Source organism: Mirounga leonina, unplaced genomic scaffold (genome assembly GCF_011800145.1).
Source record: "Mirounga leonina isolate KUSES-001 unplaced genomic scaffold, KU_Mleo_1.0 Mir_126, whole genome shotgun sequence".
NCBI lineage: Eukaryota > Metazoa > Chordata > Mammalia > Carnivora > Phocidae > Mirounga > Mirounga leonina.
In genome coordinates this window covers 9596945-9615148 of record NW_023270314.1, presented here as the reverse complement: position 1 = coordinate 9615148, position 18204 = coordinate 9596945, and the positions used below count along the sequence as shown (strand labels likewise).

The following is an 18204-nucleotide window of genomic DNA, read 5'->3' as shown; positions in this document are numbered from 1 at the left end:
TTCTTAGACCATTTTTAATTAATAGATTTCCTTCTTTATCATGGCTGAACAATTTTATATTGTGTGAGTGTTACATATATAAATATATATATATATGCTACATTTTATTTATCCATTAATCTGTAGATGGACGGTGGTTACCAGGGACTGGATGTTGGGGGAAATGGGGAGATGTTGGTCAAAGGGTACAAACTTCCAATTATGACTTATAATGAATAAGTTCTGTGAATCTAATGTATAACATGGTAGTTATAGTTAATAATACAATGTTATATACTTAAAAAGGTTGCTAAGAGGGTAGATCTTGAATGTTCTCACTACAAATAGAAATGGTAATTCTGTGAGGTGATGGAAGTGTTATCTAATGCTACTGCAGAATCATTTTGCAATATATATTGTATCAAATCAGTATGTTGTACATCTTAAACTTACACAATGTTATATGTCAATTATATGTCACTAATGCAAGAAGGAAGTAAAAATAAAAATAAATAAAACCCCCAAGAATATAAAACATTTAAAAACACATGTAACATAGCTTATGGGTCAAAGAAGAAATCATATTGAAAACTAAAAAATACTTAGAATTGAATGATAAGTGAAAATGCTACATACCAAAACCTGTGGGATGCGGAGAAGTGGTCCTTTTGGCATTTTATAGATTTAAAGTTTGTATTAGAGAAGGAAGGCTGAAAAATAAGATAAAGATTTCACTTAAATTAGAAAAGGAACAACAGAATAAAACCCAAAGAAAACAGAAGGCAGAAGGAAGGAAATAATAAGAGCAGAATTCAATGAAAGAGAAAGCTAAGATACAATAAAGAGAAAAAAATAAGTTCAGAAATTGGTTCTATGAAAATCTTAAAATAGAAAACATTTGGAAAAAATTTCAAGGAAAGAGGAAAGCACACCTAAGCAATATCATGAATGAGAAAGAAAACATAACTATAGTTACATTAGAAATGTAAAAGATAACAAGAAAAATATTATCAATAATTTTATGCCCATAAAGTTGAAATGCACTAAAAATTGAGAATATGTGTGACAATATGACTTAGGTAAGACTGTAGACCACCTAGGTCAACTTGACTTAGATGGTTGTTCAAGGAAATTTTGCCTGGAATGGATGTTACTATAAACAGTAATTAATTTCAGTTCTTTAGAAAATTCCCACAGATCAATTTATCTGAGACAGTAGACTATTCACTTCCACAATTAGCTTGTAGGTATCCACGATTTACACTTGCAACAAGTGACAACAAAAGTCACTTCAAGATCCTCTTTGTCACCAAATTTTAAATAATTATAACACATATTTGCCTGATCCCAGTCATCTCCTTGCCTTGAAAAACCCATCTTAAACCACTTGAACTCAGAATCCAAAACTCAATCAGTATTCCATTTCTGACTTCCCCTTTCTTTTTTTTTTTTAATTTTTTTTTTTTAAGATTTTATTTATTTGTGAGAGAGAGAATGAGACAGAGAACATGAGAGGGAGGAGGGTCAGAGGGAGAAGCAGACTCCCTGCTGAGCAGGGAGCCCGATGTGGGACTCAATCCCGGGACTCCAGGATCATGACCTGAGCCGAAGGCAGTCGCTTAACCAACTGAGCCACCCAGGCGCCCCTGACTTCCCCTTTCCGATACATTGCTAAGATTCAGCCAGGTAGTGTTCTCTCTTACTGAAATAACATCTTTTTTGTTGTTATTTATTTATTTATTTTTTATTAACATATAATGTATTGTTTGTTTCAGGGGTACAGGTCTGTGATTCATCAGTCTTACACAATTCACAGCACTCACCATAGCACATACCCTCCCCAGTGTCCATCACCCAGCCACCCCATCCCTCCCACCCCCCTCCACTCCAGCAACCCTCAGTTTGTTTCCTGATATGAAGAGTCTCTTATGGTTTGTCCTCCTCTCTGGTTTCATCTTGTTTCATTTTTCCCTCCCTTCCCCTATGCTTGTCTGTCTTGTTTCTCAAATTCCTCATATCAGTGAGATCATATGATACTTGTCTTTCTCTGATTGACTTATTTCACTTAGCATAATACCTTCTAGTTCCATCCACATTTTGCAAATGGCAAGATTTTGTTTTTTGATGGCTGCATAATATTCCACTGTATATATATACCACATCTTCTTTATCCATTCATCTGCTCTTACTGAAATAACTTCTAGTTGATAGCTTTGCTTTAGTAACAGGTTTGTGATGTTCTGGGGAGTTCAGAAGGATTAATTCCTTCTTTTTATTTAATTTTTAATTTTTTTTAAAGATTTTATTTATTTGACAGAGAGAGACACAGTGAGAGAGGGAACACAAGCAGGGGGCGGGGGGAGTGGGAAAGGGAGAAGCAGGCTCCCAAGGAACAGGGAGCCCGATGCGGGGCTCGATCCCAGGACCCTGGGATCATGACCTGAGCCGAAGGCAGATGCTTAACCAAATGAGCCACCCAAGCATTCTGAATATCTACATTTTAAAGGAAGAGAAAAAAGTCAACTTAGAAGTTCTTACTGATATCCCACCCTTCAAGTAAAATATTTATCTTCATTTGTATAGAATAAATGGAGTAAAGTGTGTGGCTTGAATTTCTAGTTTGGACTTCCTGCCGGTTTGTGTGGTGTCTGGTGGCTCTCCCGTTAAGTTGCCAAGCTTCTGACCCATAGGAACACAAGTTCAGGAACTTGTATGCCGTAACATTTAAAGATTAAACCACTGACTGGTTGAGGAAACAAATTTCAGATTAAACCACTTGCCCTGTCGTATTGTGGGTAAGGATTCACCCAAGACTGTCTCCAGATACCATATTCTTTACCACCCTCCACTGCCAAAAGGGAATCCAATTTCAGTAAAAACCTTTCTAGCAAGAGGGAAGAAAAGCAATATAAAATTTCAGACAATACAAATTGCCCAATGTAGAGAATGGAATTCTTCATACAGTCCTAGGATGTTGGCATTTAGTGTAGAATCTATACTGTAGATCCTTAGGGCTTTTTGTTTTTTCTCTTGTATTCTTTATGCCCTTACAAATAAGGAAATCAAATAGTTCACTTAAAACATTCACTCCAGGGATGCCTGGGTGGCTCAGTCGTTAAACTTCTGCCTTCGGCTCAAGTCATGACCCCGGGGTCCTGGGATCGAGCCCCGTATTGGGCTCCCTGCTCAGCGGGAAGCCTGCTTCTCCCTCTCCCACTGCCCCCTGCTTGTGTTCTCTCTCTCGCCGTCTCTCTCTGTCAAATTAAAAATAAAAAAATTTCACTCCAAAACATTCTTAAATTTTAATGACAGGGTTAGAAGGTACAATTCTTGAATCTATTGGCTGACTGAATTAGGTCCCATGTATACCATATGTCTTAATGTTTAATACTGACTCAAGGTTGGGGGTATGAAGTAAGGGAAGGTCCGCTTACTATGCATGCATATGCTGTTATGTAGGAAATGTTCACATATGATGCTTAAATAGCTTTTATACAGAAACATACCTCTCAAATTTTGGATGGAGTAGTTAGATGGCAACAACTGTTATTTTCAAGTGTTCAGTTTATGCAAATATTTGAATTTGCTAGTTTTGTTTTCCATTAGCTTCATCAGAGTATGAAAGAGAAATGTTATAGATTCATGCTAATATAATTTTAAATGACTGTTACATTGATAATCCCTTTTCTTCCCAAGTAGCTTATAAATTTCCTGTTTTCTTTCTTCATTTTATAAATAGTAAAAAAAAAAAAAAAAAAGCATTTAACATAAAGTTTCATGACATACTAAAGTAGAGAAAAATGTGACTGGGTAAGCAATGAAACTGAGAAGGAAATACTTGATATTGGGTATATGTACCTTGACAGAAGAAAACAAGAATACTTCCTCAGGCTTCAACAATAACTGCATTTCTCAACAGTTAGCTCTGTTGGGGCGCCTGGATGGCTCAGATGGTTAAGCATCTGCCTTCAGCTCAGGTCATGATCCCAGCGTCCTGGGATCGAGCCCCGCATCGGGCTCCCTGCTCAGCAGGGAGCCTGCTTCTCCCTCTCCCTCTGCCTCTCTCCCTCCTCATGCTCTCTCTCTCTCTGTATCTCTGTGCCTCAAATGAATAAATAAAATCTTTAAAAAAAAATAGCTCTGTTATGATTCAGAGATAAATGTAACATTTTATGAATGATCAGCAGTTTGGGAAGCTATTTGTTATTATTTGCCTAGTAGATCTTTTATTTCCAAAGCATCATAGCACCAGAGAAGAAATATGGTATAAATAGGCTGTCACTGAGATACAAACAATTGATGATTATTCAAAAACTCTCTCCATATAGCCATGCCTCAGATTTGGAGTTTTTGTTTGTGTTTCAGTAGCTCTTTGCTTTTCAAGCTCACTCCTATAATTCTATTCATAGAGACTCCTGACTATCACTACTATGAAGAAGAATTGTGGAGAAGCCTTCCAGAGATTTGATGTCCTGGCGGATTCTTAAAAGGATGAGGAGACATCTCCTGGTTGAAATGGGTAGGTTTGGAAATGGAAAGCAAGGGCATGCCAGGCTACAAGGGCTTCATAAGCAAAGGAAGAAATAGCAAGGAGTTCATAGAACCATAGTTTGGGGTCATTAGAGTATCAAGTTCTGCAGGAAATGGTAGAAAATAGGCTGAGTAGTTAAGGAAGGGGCCTGGCTTTCACCTCATCGATGTGGATGAAAAATTGGTGAATGATTTTAACAGGCTAATTACACTGTTATTTGGAAAAGAAAAAGATATCACTGTGCTTCACTGTGAAGAAATGATTAGAAGAGAACAATACTTTAGGCAGGAAGTACAAGGAAGCTGGTATAGTCATTCATGGGCAAGATGATAGTAGCCTTAAAGGATAACTAAAGGTATTACTTTTCAATTGCATTAAGGATGAAACAAACTTTTCAATTCCAACTCTACACTGGTGTTGCATACATAGAGGCTGTCTACCCAATAAGCATCTTTCCCTTCTTCTTTGCTAACTGCTCTCTAGTATTGAGTAAATATACTTCAGGGCCCTACTACATTCCCAGAGCCTTACTAATTTAGGACTGAGAATGAGATGCAATTCTGGCCAGTAAGATTTGAGAAAAAGAATCCTGAGGACTTTTCATTAGTCTTACAAAAGGAACCCATGAAAGGAAATTTATCTCTTCTGGCCTTTGCATGTTTTTGTGGAAGGATGTGATTAACGGGGCTGCTGTAGCCATCCTGAGACTGAGTGAAAAACTTTAAGACAAAAGACAACATTCTCCAAATGAAAGAGCAGAAATATGGCAAGAAGTTTGGTCTTTGATACCCTGGTATCAAGGGTGAGAGTCTGGGGTTTTCCAGGCACACTCCTTAGTAGTAAATTTAAAACATAACAGTATAGGGCACCTGGGTGGCTCAGTCGTTAAGCGTCTGCCTTTCAGCTCAGGTCATGATCCCAGGGTCCTGGGATCGAGCCCCGCATCGCGCTCCCTGCTCAGCGGGAAGCCTGCTTCTCCCTCTCCCACTCCCCCTGCTTGTGTTCCCTCTCTCGCTGTGTCTCTGTCAAATACATAAAATCTTTAAAAATAAATAAATAAAACATAACAGTAGGAATTTAAAGTGCAGGAAGAGAAAAAAAACAAGTGGCCCAAATGGTCAGTTATTAAAATCAACCAAGAGCTCTAAAACAAAGGAAACTCAGTGCGGGGAGGTAACCTGGGTCTTTATCTAGTCCTGTGGCTGGCAATGTGTTTCTTTGAAATAGCCATCTCTGAAGAGGATGTTTCTCTGCAGTGGATGCCTCCGCAGTCAAGGCTTAAGTCAGCACCTGTATTACAAAAAGAAGAAAGAGAAAAGGAAAAACAACCCAACTCTCAGGGTTTACACCATAGAAATAGAATCTCCTCTAAAACCTCTAGAAAGGAATAGTCCTGTTGACACCCTGATCTTAAGCCAGTGAGACCTGTGGTTGACATCTGATGTGTTTTTTCCAGAAACTAAATTTGTAGTAATTTTTTAGAGCAGCAATGGAAAATTAATGCAATTTCTTTTACCCATTTTCTAATGGATTGTTTTTTAAATGTTGAGTTTTGGGAGTTCCTTATAAAGGTTAGGTACTAGTCCTTTGTTGGGTTTGTGGTTTGCAAATGTTTTACCCTAGTCTATAGCTTGTTTTTTTCATCCTTTTCAACCTGGAGAGCAAAAGTTTTTAACTTTGATAAAGTCTAGTCTATCCACTTTTCCTTTATGGATCATGATTTTGATGTCAAGTCTAAGAATTCTGCTTAACCCTCCATTCTGAATATTTTCCTCTATTTTTTCCAATTATTTAAAAATTGCGATAAAATATACATAAAATTTACCATTTCAGCCACTGTTTAAGTGTACAATTCAGTGGTATTTTTTATTTTTAAAGATTTTATTTACTTATTTGACAGAGAGAGCACAAGCAGGGGGAGTGGCAGGCAGAGGCAGAGGGAGAAGCAGGCTCCCCGCAGAGCAGGGGGAGCCCGATGCGGGGCTCGATCCCAGGACCTGAGCCGGAGGTAGTCGCTTAACCAACTGAGCCACCCAGGCCCCCGTTTAGTCTGACTGTTCTAAGAGTTCAGGAAACGTAGAGGTCAATGAGTAGTGGCAAAGTTGAGAAGTCTTAACAGATGATGTGTGACATGGGATAAGCTCTGAAAGACAAATAGTTTGGTCAGAAACTGAGGTGAGGGGGGATCAAACTGAATGGGTAATTAAATGTTGTAGTTCACAGAGGGGAGCAATCACTTTCAGCTGATAGTGTGGCACAGCTGACTAAGACATTTATCAGTAATGAAGTCTAATTCAGCTATAAAGCAGCTTGTGACTTTGGCAAATCATTAATCTCTTAAGAGACTCAATTTCTTCAAATGAAAAACATGGGGAGACGAATGCTAAAGTTCTGCCCAGGTCTAAAGTTGCTTTAGGATACTTATTAAGATTCTTTTACATCAGATAACTTTTTGAGTGATAAGTTATAATTAGCGAATGACTATATAGTTCACGGGAGTGAACTCAGGAACTATAAAATTACTCACTCCCATGAAAACAGTAATTATTTTAAGTTATAGGGAGCCCCATTACTTTATTTACATTAAATTTATATGCATGCTGCTTTTAAAAACCTGTCCGTTTGTTTCATGTAAGTGTACTATGATTTTTTTCTTCTAATATAGTAAAAAACTAAAACATGAAACAAACTACACTGAAATCCTGACCTTGTTTCTTCCCTTTGCATATAGAGGATATCACTGAAAAAGGAAAATGGTCTCTTTCCTCTTGAATGTAAAGCCTAACTGCCATTTGTAAAGAACTGATTTAATTTGTTAAACAAACCTTTATTTAGTATCTGCTATGGGTCAGGCATTTGTGCCAAGAGTGATGATCATAGCAATGAAAAGTGTAGTTCCTACCTTCCATTAGTTCACAGCCCAGCAGGGAAAGGAAGGCAGGTCAGTTAACCAGGTATTTTACAGTGTGATACCATGGGAGTGCACAGATGGATCCTCTGTAATTAATGTCTGCTTTGGCCTGCCCAGCAACCACTCCCCTTTTTTCTAGAATGGTTCCTGATTTTTTCTCTGGGAATTACCCTTCCGGTCATTCTCTGTACTTGACTGGGGCTGTAGGCATATGAGTCAAATCTGGCCAGTTAGAACATCTATATATTTTGGGACACAGTGATTGGTTTAGGGATCCAAGCCAAGCCAATCTGCTGCAGTTCAAGGGATCTTGGGACACAGCATGGTATATTCAGGGAACAGCAGATATTTGGCTATGGTTGGCAACTTGGGTCTGAGTGGGTAAGGTTGGGAGATAAAGCTAAAATAATAGGCAAGAACAGTTTATGAAGGGCCTTGTATGTTATGCTGGAGAATTTGGACTTTTTCCTTGAAGAGATGGAAAGCCATTAAAGGATTTTAAGCAGGGAGTTCACATGATCACATTTATGCTTTGGGAAGACAAATCTGGTGGGGTTATGAATTATTAGGGGGAAGATGAAGCAGAAAGCAAGGGAATGAATTAAGATGCAAACCAGGGGTAACCAGAGACCTCAACTGTAGGAGTGGTAGTGGGGATAGGAAGGAGAGACACAGTGGGGATGTCTGCCATGAGTTCTCCAGAAAACTCATGCCACGAGTTTCCCAGAACTGGGTAACATGATAGCAACACTTTCCTGGAGAAATTGTGCTCTGTCTGCATCTCTAATTAAGCAAATGGTAGTAAATTTCAGAGAACAAAAGCAAAATTTAAGACTGTGCTTCTCAAAGTTTAACATGCACAAATATCACCTGGAGATCTTGTTAAAATGCAACTTTTGATTCAGTAGTTCTGGGGTGGGACCTGAGATTCTGCATTTCTTTTTTTCCCCTCTTTTTAAATTAATTAACATATAATGTATTATTTGTTTTAGGGGTACAGGTCTGTGATTCATTAGTCGTATATAATACTCAGTGCTCATTACAACACATACCCTCCCCAATGTGAGATTCTGCATTTCTAACAAGCTTCCAGACGCTGCTGGTCTGCAGACTACATTTTAAGGAGCAAAGATTTAGGATTTTTTGAGGTGTGATGGGTCATTCAAGTAAAAAGGTCCAGCAGGCAACAGGCGTAGGCCCTAAATTTTAGGAGAGACTTGGGCTGGAGATATTTCAGTCATTGGCACATAGGAGGTGGTGATGTCAGAATATATAAAGATAATGGTCTAGGAATGTGCTTGGAAAAAAGTAAAGAAACCCAAGGATAGCCCATGGGTAGTCAGTGCCAGCATTTAAGGGGCATCTGAAGGATGAGGCTTTAAAACATGGAAGCAGCAGATGAAACTAGGATGCCAAGTTTACAGTGAGAAAGCTTTAATTCCCAAACTTATTATATAAATAATAGCTGCCATTTATTGAGTGTTCTATTCCAGGCAGCGTACTAGGCTTCAACTTTTCTCCAAAACACAGGGTGTAAGAAATGTCTGTTAAAAAATTCCTCTAACCATACCCAATTACTTTGAGCTGGTGGAAAGTTGTTGTTGTTGTTTTTTTAAAGATTTATTTATTTATTTATTTGAGAGAGAGAGCGTCAGAGGGAGAAGCAGACTCCCCGCTGAGCAGGGAGCCCGATGCGGGACTCGATCCCGGGACTCCAGGATCATGACCTGAGCCGAAGGCAGTCGCTTAACCAACTGAGCCACCCAGGCGCCCTGAGCTGGTGGAAAGTTTAATGTGGGTCACTATTAAGGATCTACACACCATACCTAGGATTGTATGAAGGTTCTAGGGGTCTTACTCAATCCAGTTCTTTTGGGAAAGGCCTCGTCTTCACTCAGTGCTGGTTACTAACACGCTCACTTCCCCAGCTCATTTATCCTTTGATGGTGACCTGCTTTGCTGATTCAATGCCAAGCTTGGACATGGGGTCTTGGCCGTGATTAGAATCTCTGATGCCTAGTGTGCAGCCTCCCTAATGGATACTACAAGGTCTTGCCACTTCCCTTTCCCATTAGGTTCCTGATATTCACAGAACTTTCAACCCTCCTTTTCTGTTACTCCCTTTGGTTGCCACTTAACCAACCTGTAAAGTCTTCAACCTCTCTCCATTGTTCGGAGAGAGAATCACCTCAGTGGGTACAGATGTTTTGACACAAAGGGGCCATTTATTCTGCCCTGGGGCAAGGAAAGTCCCAGATCTTTGGGGTGCTATCCAGTCACCCTCTGGCATTCTACTCCTCTCTACCCCCCACCCCCCGCATTCTTTTGCAGCCCTGAGAACAAAACAGTATCTTAATATCTCAACAAATCATCTTGACACACATGCACTGACCCATGAGATCCCTACAACCACTCCATGGGTAATCATTTTACATCCTGAAGCGTGGATGAATTTAGAAACTTGTTTCAAGTCACACAGCTATTAAGTAACTGTGTAGGAGCTATGAGCTATGTGCTTGGGACTCCGGAGCAACGAGGGCGTGGTATTATCGCAGTTCCTATCAAAATACCTTACTCAAGGTCATGTGTGAGTTGCCGTAATCAGACTCAAATTCAGAAACTTCACAAACAGAAGGGGAAAGTCTCTGTGTGGGTGCTCGGATAAAGGGCTGGGATTCCTTTAATCTTCGCCACAGTCTTACTATCCCGATTTTCAGATGAGAAACAGAGGCTGAAGGTGTGACTTACCTCTATGGCCACAAAGCCAGGGCCACGTTTATTGGCTCCTAATATATGTTCTTCCCATCATACCAAACAGAAATGGCCTGTGAGTGGCTCAAAGTCTCGTCCCCAGGAAAACTCAAAGGCAAAAACACTTTAATTAGGCGTCCCTCCTTGGAAAAAAATTGGCGCATGCGCGGTGTGCACCAGAGACCCCACCCTAGCGGCTTGTGATCCACTCAGTACGCATGCGCCAGGCTGTTCTTCTCACCCGCCCCTTCGCTCCGTGCTGTTCCCTCCACTCCCCGCCCCTTTCCCGCCCGGATATCAGCCTAGTTTTGGCGGATGTTGTTGTGAATCCCAGAGACACGTGAGGCGCTGCTACGTCATCACAGGCACGCGAAGGAAACATGGCGGCGGAGAGTGTTGTGAGCGGGAAGGTAAGTAACGGCCCCGGCGAACGTCCCTACTTTTCTCTGGGATGGTGTGCTTTTGTTGCTTGGAGGCCGGTTGGGGAGGGACGTGAAGGCCATTCTGTATCAGGAACAGCTTGTGGCGGATGTAAGAGAAGAGGACTTGGTCGTGTCAGCTGTTTTCTCGAGATAGCCGGCTCAGTCCGGGAATTAGAGACCGGCTCCTGCTCCAAGGCCAGCTAGGCCTCGGGCGCAGTTCTGCTCTGCACTGCCCCGCAGCAGGGGGCTTTAATTTGTATTGCTTTTTCTAAGAGACAGGTAGTTTCCTCGTTCCTTTCTTTTGTGGTTCACTTTTTCCTTACTCTAGTTCTTTAGATGTACTCTTCTGACTCCAGCGTCTTTTTTTCTTTTCCTTTGAGGCGTTAATCTAACTTTCCCGTCTTTCTCTGCTTCACTCTGGTGAAGGCATCTTTGCCCCCATCGGGAGGAGCTGAAAACAGGTGTTGTGCAGCTGTGCACGTAGAAGAAAAGAGTGTATTGGATTCATTTTACCAGACTGCCGAGTTGGCTGGTGCTTATGAGCAGCAGGGCATGTTTCCAGTCAGGGAGCAGGAGATTTAGACCATCTCACGCTTGTCTAGGAAGGCGTTAGTTACGGTATTTCATAGAGGTCTCTATGATGTTCTCGTGGGGAGTATCTGTGATCCTGTCTTAACTCCCTCCTAGTTCGTTAGGAACTAGGATTAGTGCGGAGGAGATATCGTTGTATATTGCCTATATACGTTCCGAGGGCACATCTTAATGCCTGTTATTTAGGACTGTCATGACATGCCATAGGCAGTATTTCCTATTGCGGGAGTATTTCGTAAACAGTTGGGTCTGGGGATGACTCATGGAAAACTAATGACTACGTATTTACTCGTCACCAGTAGCTTCCTCTGGTGATCGAGTTTGAGTCATTTTCTCTGTGCTGCTCTCCTTATCCCATTTTGAATTATTTGACAGTGTTTGTGGTTTGGTGTATGGACCACTAGACTTGGCCGCAGAATAACACATATGGTCTTGGTTTTGCTGTTACTTTGAAGTGTGACCTTGGGAAGCTGAGCAAGTATGACTTTTCTGTCCTTCGTAAATTTTTTCTCCAGAATAGTGGTGGTGCCAGTTGTTATTTGTATTGGAGTTGTTGGGATTACATGAAATAATAAAAACATTAAGATTTCATACTTCTACATATTGGCTGTTTTAAATGATAGATTGGTCATAGTTTTTTTGATTATTCATGCTCTTTGATTGTCTTGTTAGTTTTTAAGTCTTCATAGCAGATGCTGATTTTCTATTTGATTCATTACATACTTGAAAGTTATCCTGCTTGATTTTCTGTCTGGACCGATTCAATTTAGGTCTTTCCAAGAAGGGATCCTTTCCATTTGAACTATGCTTCCCTCTTTCAGGCATGGATTGTTTATGAGAGAATCCTTGGGATGGTGAAGCCCAGTTGTGAAATATAAGACTTTTTTCACCCTTTCCTTCCAGTCACTCTCTTTCATATCTGACTTTTTTTTTTAAAGATTTTATTTATTTGAGAGAGAGAGAATGAGAGAGAGAGCGCGCGAGAGGGGAGGGTCAGAGGGAGAAGCAGTCCCGAATGCAGGACTCAATCCCAGGACTCCAGGACCATGACCTGAGCCAAAGGCAGTCGCTCAACCAACTGAGCCACCCAGGCGCCCCATAATCTGACTTTTTTATAAAGATTTTATTTATTTATTTATTTTAGAGAGAGAGAGCGTGAACGGGGCAGGGGCAGAGGGAGAGAGAGAATCTCAAGCAGACTCCCTGCTGAGCATGGAGCCCCCACGTAGGGCTCAGTGCCATGACTCAAAGATCAGGACCTGAGCTGGAATCAAGTGTTGGGCGTTCAGCCGACTGAGCCACCCAGGTGCCCCCATAATCTGATTTCTTAATTAGTCTTTTATTTCATAACTGTGCTTCATCATCTCATTTATTCTCACTCATTGTAATTTGACACCCATTACCATCATACCACCTAAATTATGTTTCTATGCCAAAACCTGCTCCTCTCCCAAATAATACTATCATGACGCGCAAACCCAACTTATTCTTTCCTCAGTAAGTTCAGATCTAGTTTAATGGTATCATTCAGTGGTTGCATGTAAAACAAACTTGGAGACGTCCATTTCAATAAAAATTTATCAAGAACCAAGTCCTACCAGTTTACCTTAAAGAAGTTCTTAAATTTCTGCATACTCTTCATTCTCTGTTTTTAGTCCATTTAGTCTGCCTCTAGTCTTGAGTTCTTAGCTGATTTTTCTCCTTGTTGCAGTTTCTTTGCCCACAGTCCCCTCTCTACACCACCACTGGAGGGTTGGTTGGTTTGTTTGTTTTGTAATGTACAAATCTGATTGTTTCTTGCTTTAAAAAAACAAACAAAATCTGGGGCACCTGAGTAGCTTGGTTGATTAAGCATCTGATTCTTAATTTTGGCTCCGGTGGCGATCTCAGGGTCATGACATGGAGCCCTGCATCTGCTCTGCACTCAGCATGGAGTCTGCTTGAGATTCTTTTTTTCCCTCTGCCTAACTTCACACTTACTGTGACGTCAGTCAAATTACTTACCCTTTCTGTGCTTCAGTCTCCTCGTTTGTAATATGGGGATGATATAGTACCTACTTTATGGGATTGTGGAGAGGATCAATAAGTAAATATATTAGAAGAAATCCTAGCACGTGGTAGATGCTGTGTAGGTGTTAATTCGTAATCTCAATTTCTCTGCAAGTCATTGGGTATAGCAGATTTTTAAAGATTTACAATATGGTTTTGGTATGGGTATAAACTTCCATTTTTGAAGTTAGCTCTACCTCTGATTCTCATTTTTACTTTAGGAATTGAAAAATACCTTGTTTCGGAAATCATGTAATTTTGATGAATGAAAAATCATCCTAATTGGGCAGTGGGTAAGGAGATGGAGTTTGTCTGGGTTCAGACCTCTGGTTCCACTGCTTTATGGCTGTATACTTTGGGCAAATTTCTTAACTTCCTTGAGCCCAGTGTTCTCATTTGTAAATGAGGAATAATTATATTTCCATCATGGAATTGTAAAGAGGATTAAATGAGTTAATATTTGCAAAGCATTCAGAACAGTGCCTGGTGTCAAGTAAGTGCTCAATAAATGTTAGCTGCTACTATTGTTAAGGAAAATCTTTCAGATTTCTTAAACATTATAAAATTATTATTGGTTAGGAAATAGTTGAATATTTATTTTTGCTGCCGTTTTCCACAAAGATTTAAGCTGCTCACAAATATAAAAGCAATATAGTTATGTAAAATACATTAGAAAAAAAAGTAAAAGGAAAGTAAGGGTAAAAAAGGTAAATGGTACTGGAAGTATATTTATTAAATAAACTGTATGCTTTAGTGGGGCACAGTTTAGCTCTTAAGTTTTTTAGCAGCCAAAGTAAAGAGGGGAACCTGATCCATTATAAGGATGATAGGATCCACACTCAAATAAAACCAAAAGTAAAACCCCAAAAATCTAGTTTCTGAAGGGTAGACCAGAGAATAAAGTTTCCTGTAGGTTTTTGTACTATGTAATATAACGTATGTACTTATATGGTATATTGCATCTTTTTTTTTTTTTTTTTAGAGATTATTTGAGGGAGGAGGATAGTGGGAGAGCCTGCGGGGGTAGGGGCAGAGGGAGAGAGAAACTCACGCAGACTCTACAATGAATGTGGAGCCTGATGTGGGGCTCCATCCTATGACCCCTGAGATCATGACCTGAGCTGAAACCAAAAGTCGGACACTCAACCGACTGCACCATCAGGTGCCTCTGTATCTTTTTGGTAAGAAAAAAGGACCCTGTAATGCCTCTAGGATGCTGATAGTTTTATGCCAGTGGGTAGTTCAGTTGTTACTAAATACAGGGTACCAATTTGACATCTTCAGGTCTCTGATGATTTGACTAAATCAAGGGTAGGTTTTTGTCAGCATGTGGATGAATTCAATTTTACATGAATATTGTTTTTAGCTGAGCTTTTGAAAATAGGTTTGAGTTTGATTAGAAACCCTGATTAGTTTTTAGAGTTCAGCTTTTTTTTTTAACTGTCTGTAGAACAATATGTTTTAACAGTCAACCAACCAGAGAAAGTGACATTCTCTTGTGAATATTGAGGGGAGAAACAGGGGCACTGCTTGTAAAGACCATCCTGTGTCTTCTATAACTGGTGGACAGAATTGAATTAATAGAATGAGTTGAATTTACCTATCACAGAAAAGGCAGGAGAAAGGAGATAGCCTGAAATAGGTTTTGGCCTTAGACCCACTGCTCTGATTGTTAGTTTACTTTCATTCATTTATTCAACAAATATTTATTAAGCATCTGATTTGTTCCAAGCACTATATTAGGCATTGGGTGTATATCAGATAGCCCCTTACCTTCTTTCTTAAAGACTTAAGTTCTTTAGAGGGAAAATACTCCGTAACACCCACCTCTTTGTCTTGTCCAAATAAGAAATGCAAAATGAATTTCACGTCCTTGAAGTAGGTGCTATTTTTAGTGAATGTTTGTATTCTGAAGACCAGTAAACTGACTCATTATGAGGGCAGGGCCTGAAGTGTTTCACCTGCATCTAGCCAAGATTCTGGCACATAGTAGGTATTCAGTGATTAGGAATGAGCAAGAAGATAGAGAAAATGAGTGGGGAGAGATGGAATCACTAAGAGTCCTCTTGTCTTGGAGTTAAAAAGTTCTATTTTAGTATAGTTGGGTTTCACTCTATTTTTACTGTGACTGTTTTAGAATTTAGTTCTATCGGAAAAAAACATGAAACAATTGGGAAATCAGCTGTTATTTTTTAAGAGTTTGCTTTGATGGCACTCTTAGTAGGAATTCATGTAACTTGAATTTGGCTCCTTATAACTTGTAACTTGAATTTGGCCCCTTCTAATTCCCTTTAGATATGCTTATAGTCCTGTAAAACCCTTGTGCTTAAGAAATGGAAAGAATATTCTAGTATCTAGATTTTCCTGGAGAACTTTTCTTTTCCTAGACTAGATCTTATAACATGGTAATACCTTCCTGGTGTAAAATACAATATGTCTTTTTTTTTTCCCCCCTGGTATTCTTTATTATTTTTTTTAAGATTTTATTTATTTGTTAGAGAGAGAGGGAGAGAGTGCACAAGCGGGACAGCTGCAGGCAGAGGGAGAAGCAGACTCCCCACTGAGCAAGGAGCCTGATGCAGGAGTTGCTCCCAGGGCTCTGGGATCATGACCAGAGCCAAAGGCAGACGCTTAACTGACTGAGCCACCCAGGCATCCCTTTTTCTGGCATTCTTTAGCGAACATTTTAATACCTTTTGTATGTTGAGTTCTTTGGATACTGAGTGGTTAAACATAGACTTTATTTTTGATACAGTACAGTAGTTTGCAAATTTAACATGTTTATGAGTTAATAAAAGCATGGCTTTTGGGGGGAAAGAATTAAAATGTTAGGTCTTTGATGGGACATAGCTGCTGGGACTAAATGAAAAATTATAACCCAGCTTTTTTATTTTTACTTTTTGGTGGAAGGAAATCCTTATGAAATCTATTTACTGTCTCTTAATGTGGAACACTGTAATGTATTTGTAGTCCTTGGTATAAGAGAAGTCACTCATTTAGTCCTCGTTGTACCTCCACAGACTGCTAAATTATTCCTGTCCTCCTGTCTGACATTGTTTGGCACACTGTTGCCCTTAAGAAGCAATAATGGTTCTGCTGCCTGCCATTTGAGAATTGTAACATCCCTAATATCTCAACATCTCTATATCTTCACTCCCAGAATTTCTGTGACTTGTTACTCTTAAAACCATTTATGTTCTACATTTCTTTTGTTCCACAGTCATTACGATTAACTTGTCCCAAATAAAGCTCACTGTTTACTTTTTTCCTTCTGTATCCCTATCTCAGTGAATAACCTCATCCACTCAGTTTTGTCCCTGATTTCTCTTCTCTTCCTCTCCCACATCTAATCAGTCATGAAGTCCTTCCTATCATTTTGACCTTCTAAATATATTTCTAAGCCATCTCCCTTTCTTCATCCCCACCGCCACTGCTGTACTTCAAGCCACCATGACTCTCTCCCTCCCTGGATTATTGCAGCTGTTCATTCTTGGCTCTGCAGCCAGTGTGTGTGCTTAGAAAAGGCAAGTCTGACCATGGCATTCCCCTGCTAGAACTTTTTAATGGCTTTCTAGTGGCAAAGAGTTTTCTTCAGGACAAATTCCAAACTCCCAAATTCTTTTTATTTATTTATTTATTTATTATTTTTTTAAAGATTTTATTTATTTATTTGACAGAGAGAGACACAGCGAGAGAGGGAACACAAGCAGGGGGAGTGGGAGAGGGAGAAGCAGGCTCCCCGCAGAGCAGGGAGCCCGATGTGGGACTCGATCCCAGGACTCTGGGATCATGACCTGAGCCGAAGGCAGTCGCTCAACCAACTGAGCCACCCAGGCGCCCTAAACTCCCAAATTCTTGAGCATGATTTGTGTAACTCTTTGTGATCTGATATGTCTCTACTCTTGTCTCTAAACTCTTTTACCTCTACTGTCTGGTCTGGATTGCAGCCATGCACTGAACTACTGCTTCCTGTGTAGAACATATACTTTTTGCCAAGAGCATAAGCCCTTTTGTAGTTAAAATTGTCATTCTCCAGGTCTCAGTTTACATGTCCTTCTAATTAAGTCTTTCTGATTTTTCATCCTGCCGAGTCCTTTTTTTTTTTTTTTAAAGATATTTTTTGTTTATTTGACAGAGAGATAGCACAAGTAGGCAGAGTGGCAGGCAGAGGGAAAGGTAGAAGCAGGCTCTCCAGGGAGCCCGATGCGGGGCTCGATCCCAGGACCCTGGGATCATGACCTGAGCCGAAGGCAGCTGCTTAACCAACTGAGCCACCCAGGCGCCCCCATCCTGCCAAGTCCTTAGGTCTAGATTAGATATCATTTATTAGGTCCTCCTGTGGTATCCTATTCATGCTGTTTTCTTGTCCTAATCCCCTCTTAGATTGTAAATCCTATGAAGGCAGTGACTGAATCTTACATATTTATACCTAGAAACATGCTCTGTGCCTGGCACATTGTATGCATTCATTATGTATTTTTTGGAGAAATAACTGAAAATGACATCTCATTCAGGAGCCAGTGCATACTTCCATCACACTCTGCTATGGCAATTTATTTACTGGCTTACATGACATTACTGGTTTAGGCAGATACTTTTTTTGGTGTGTGTTTTTCCACCAAAATTTTTTATTCCCAGTATTTTGTTGAAGCTTCATAAATGTGTAGAGTGTATGAGTAAAGAAACTTCTAAATCAGATTAGGTGGAGAGGGGGTGGTGGGAAGAGTTTGGATGGGCTATTGGTCTTTTGAAGGATTTAGAAGTTATCTGCAGAGAGAATGTGTAATGAAGAGAGAATAAAAGAGTGCACACATAAAAAGGCACAAGGCTTTGAGGGAACAGGTGAGTTCAAAGTGGCCCAAGGCAGGAAGTTGGTATGTATTGGGGAGTGTCAGGTGTTGATTAGCTGCAGAGGTAAAATATAGAGAGTGCACTCAGAAGGATTTTTAAGCTCAGTCATGGCATGGTCA

General features: G+C 40.1%; 1 protein-coding gene and 1 long non-coding RNA gene across 4 annotated transcripts in view; one reads left to right on the top strand and one right to left on the bottom strand.

Annotated features, from left to right (window-relative positions):
* Positions 1 to 609: 609 nt before the first annotated feature.
* Positions 610 to 10359, bottom strand: LOC118008561. Its single transcript, XR_004678715.1, has 3 exons — positions 10170 to 10359; positions 5689 to 5800; positions 610 to 689 (listed from the first exon to the last, which is right to left on the bottom strand). It is a non-coding gene; the product is annotated as an uncharacterized LOC118008561 (long non-coding RNA).
* TBC1D15 (TBC1 domain family member 15) overlaps positions 4410 to 18204 on the top strand; it is an 86619-nt gene continuing 72824 nt past the window's right edge. Inside the window, exon 1 of one of the 3 annotated variants that reach the window (XM_035002124.1) lies at positions 4410 to 4498. Coding sequence is in view for 2 of the 3 variants with exons in the window: in XM_035002122.1 (XP_034858013.1) it covers positions 10553 to 10582 (30 nt within the window). In the remaining variant the exon portion in view is untranslated. Of the gene's footprint in view, positions 4499 to 10376; positions 10583 to 18204 lie in introns of those variants that run through there. The other 2 variants (XM_035002122.1, XM_035002123.1) reach the window with 2 other exon arrangements.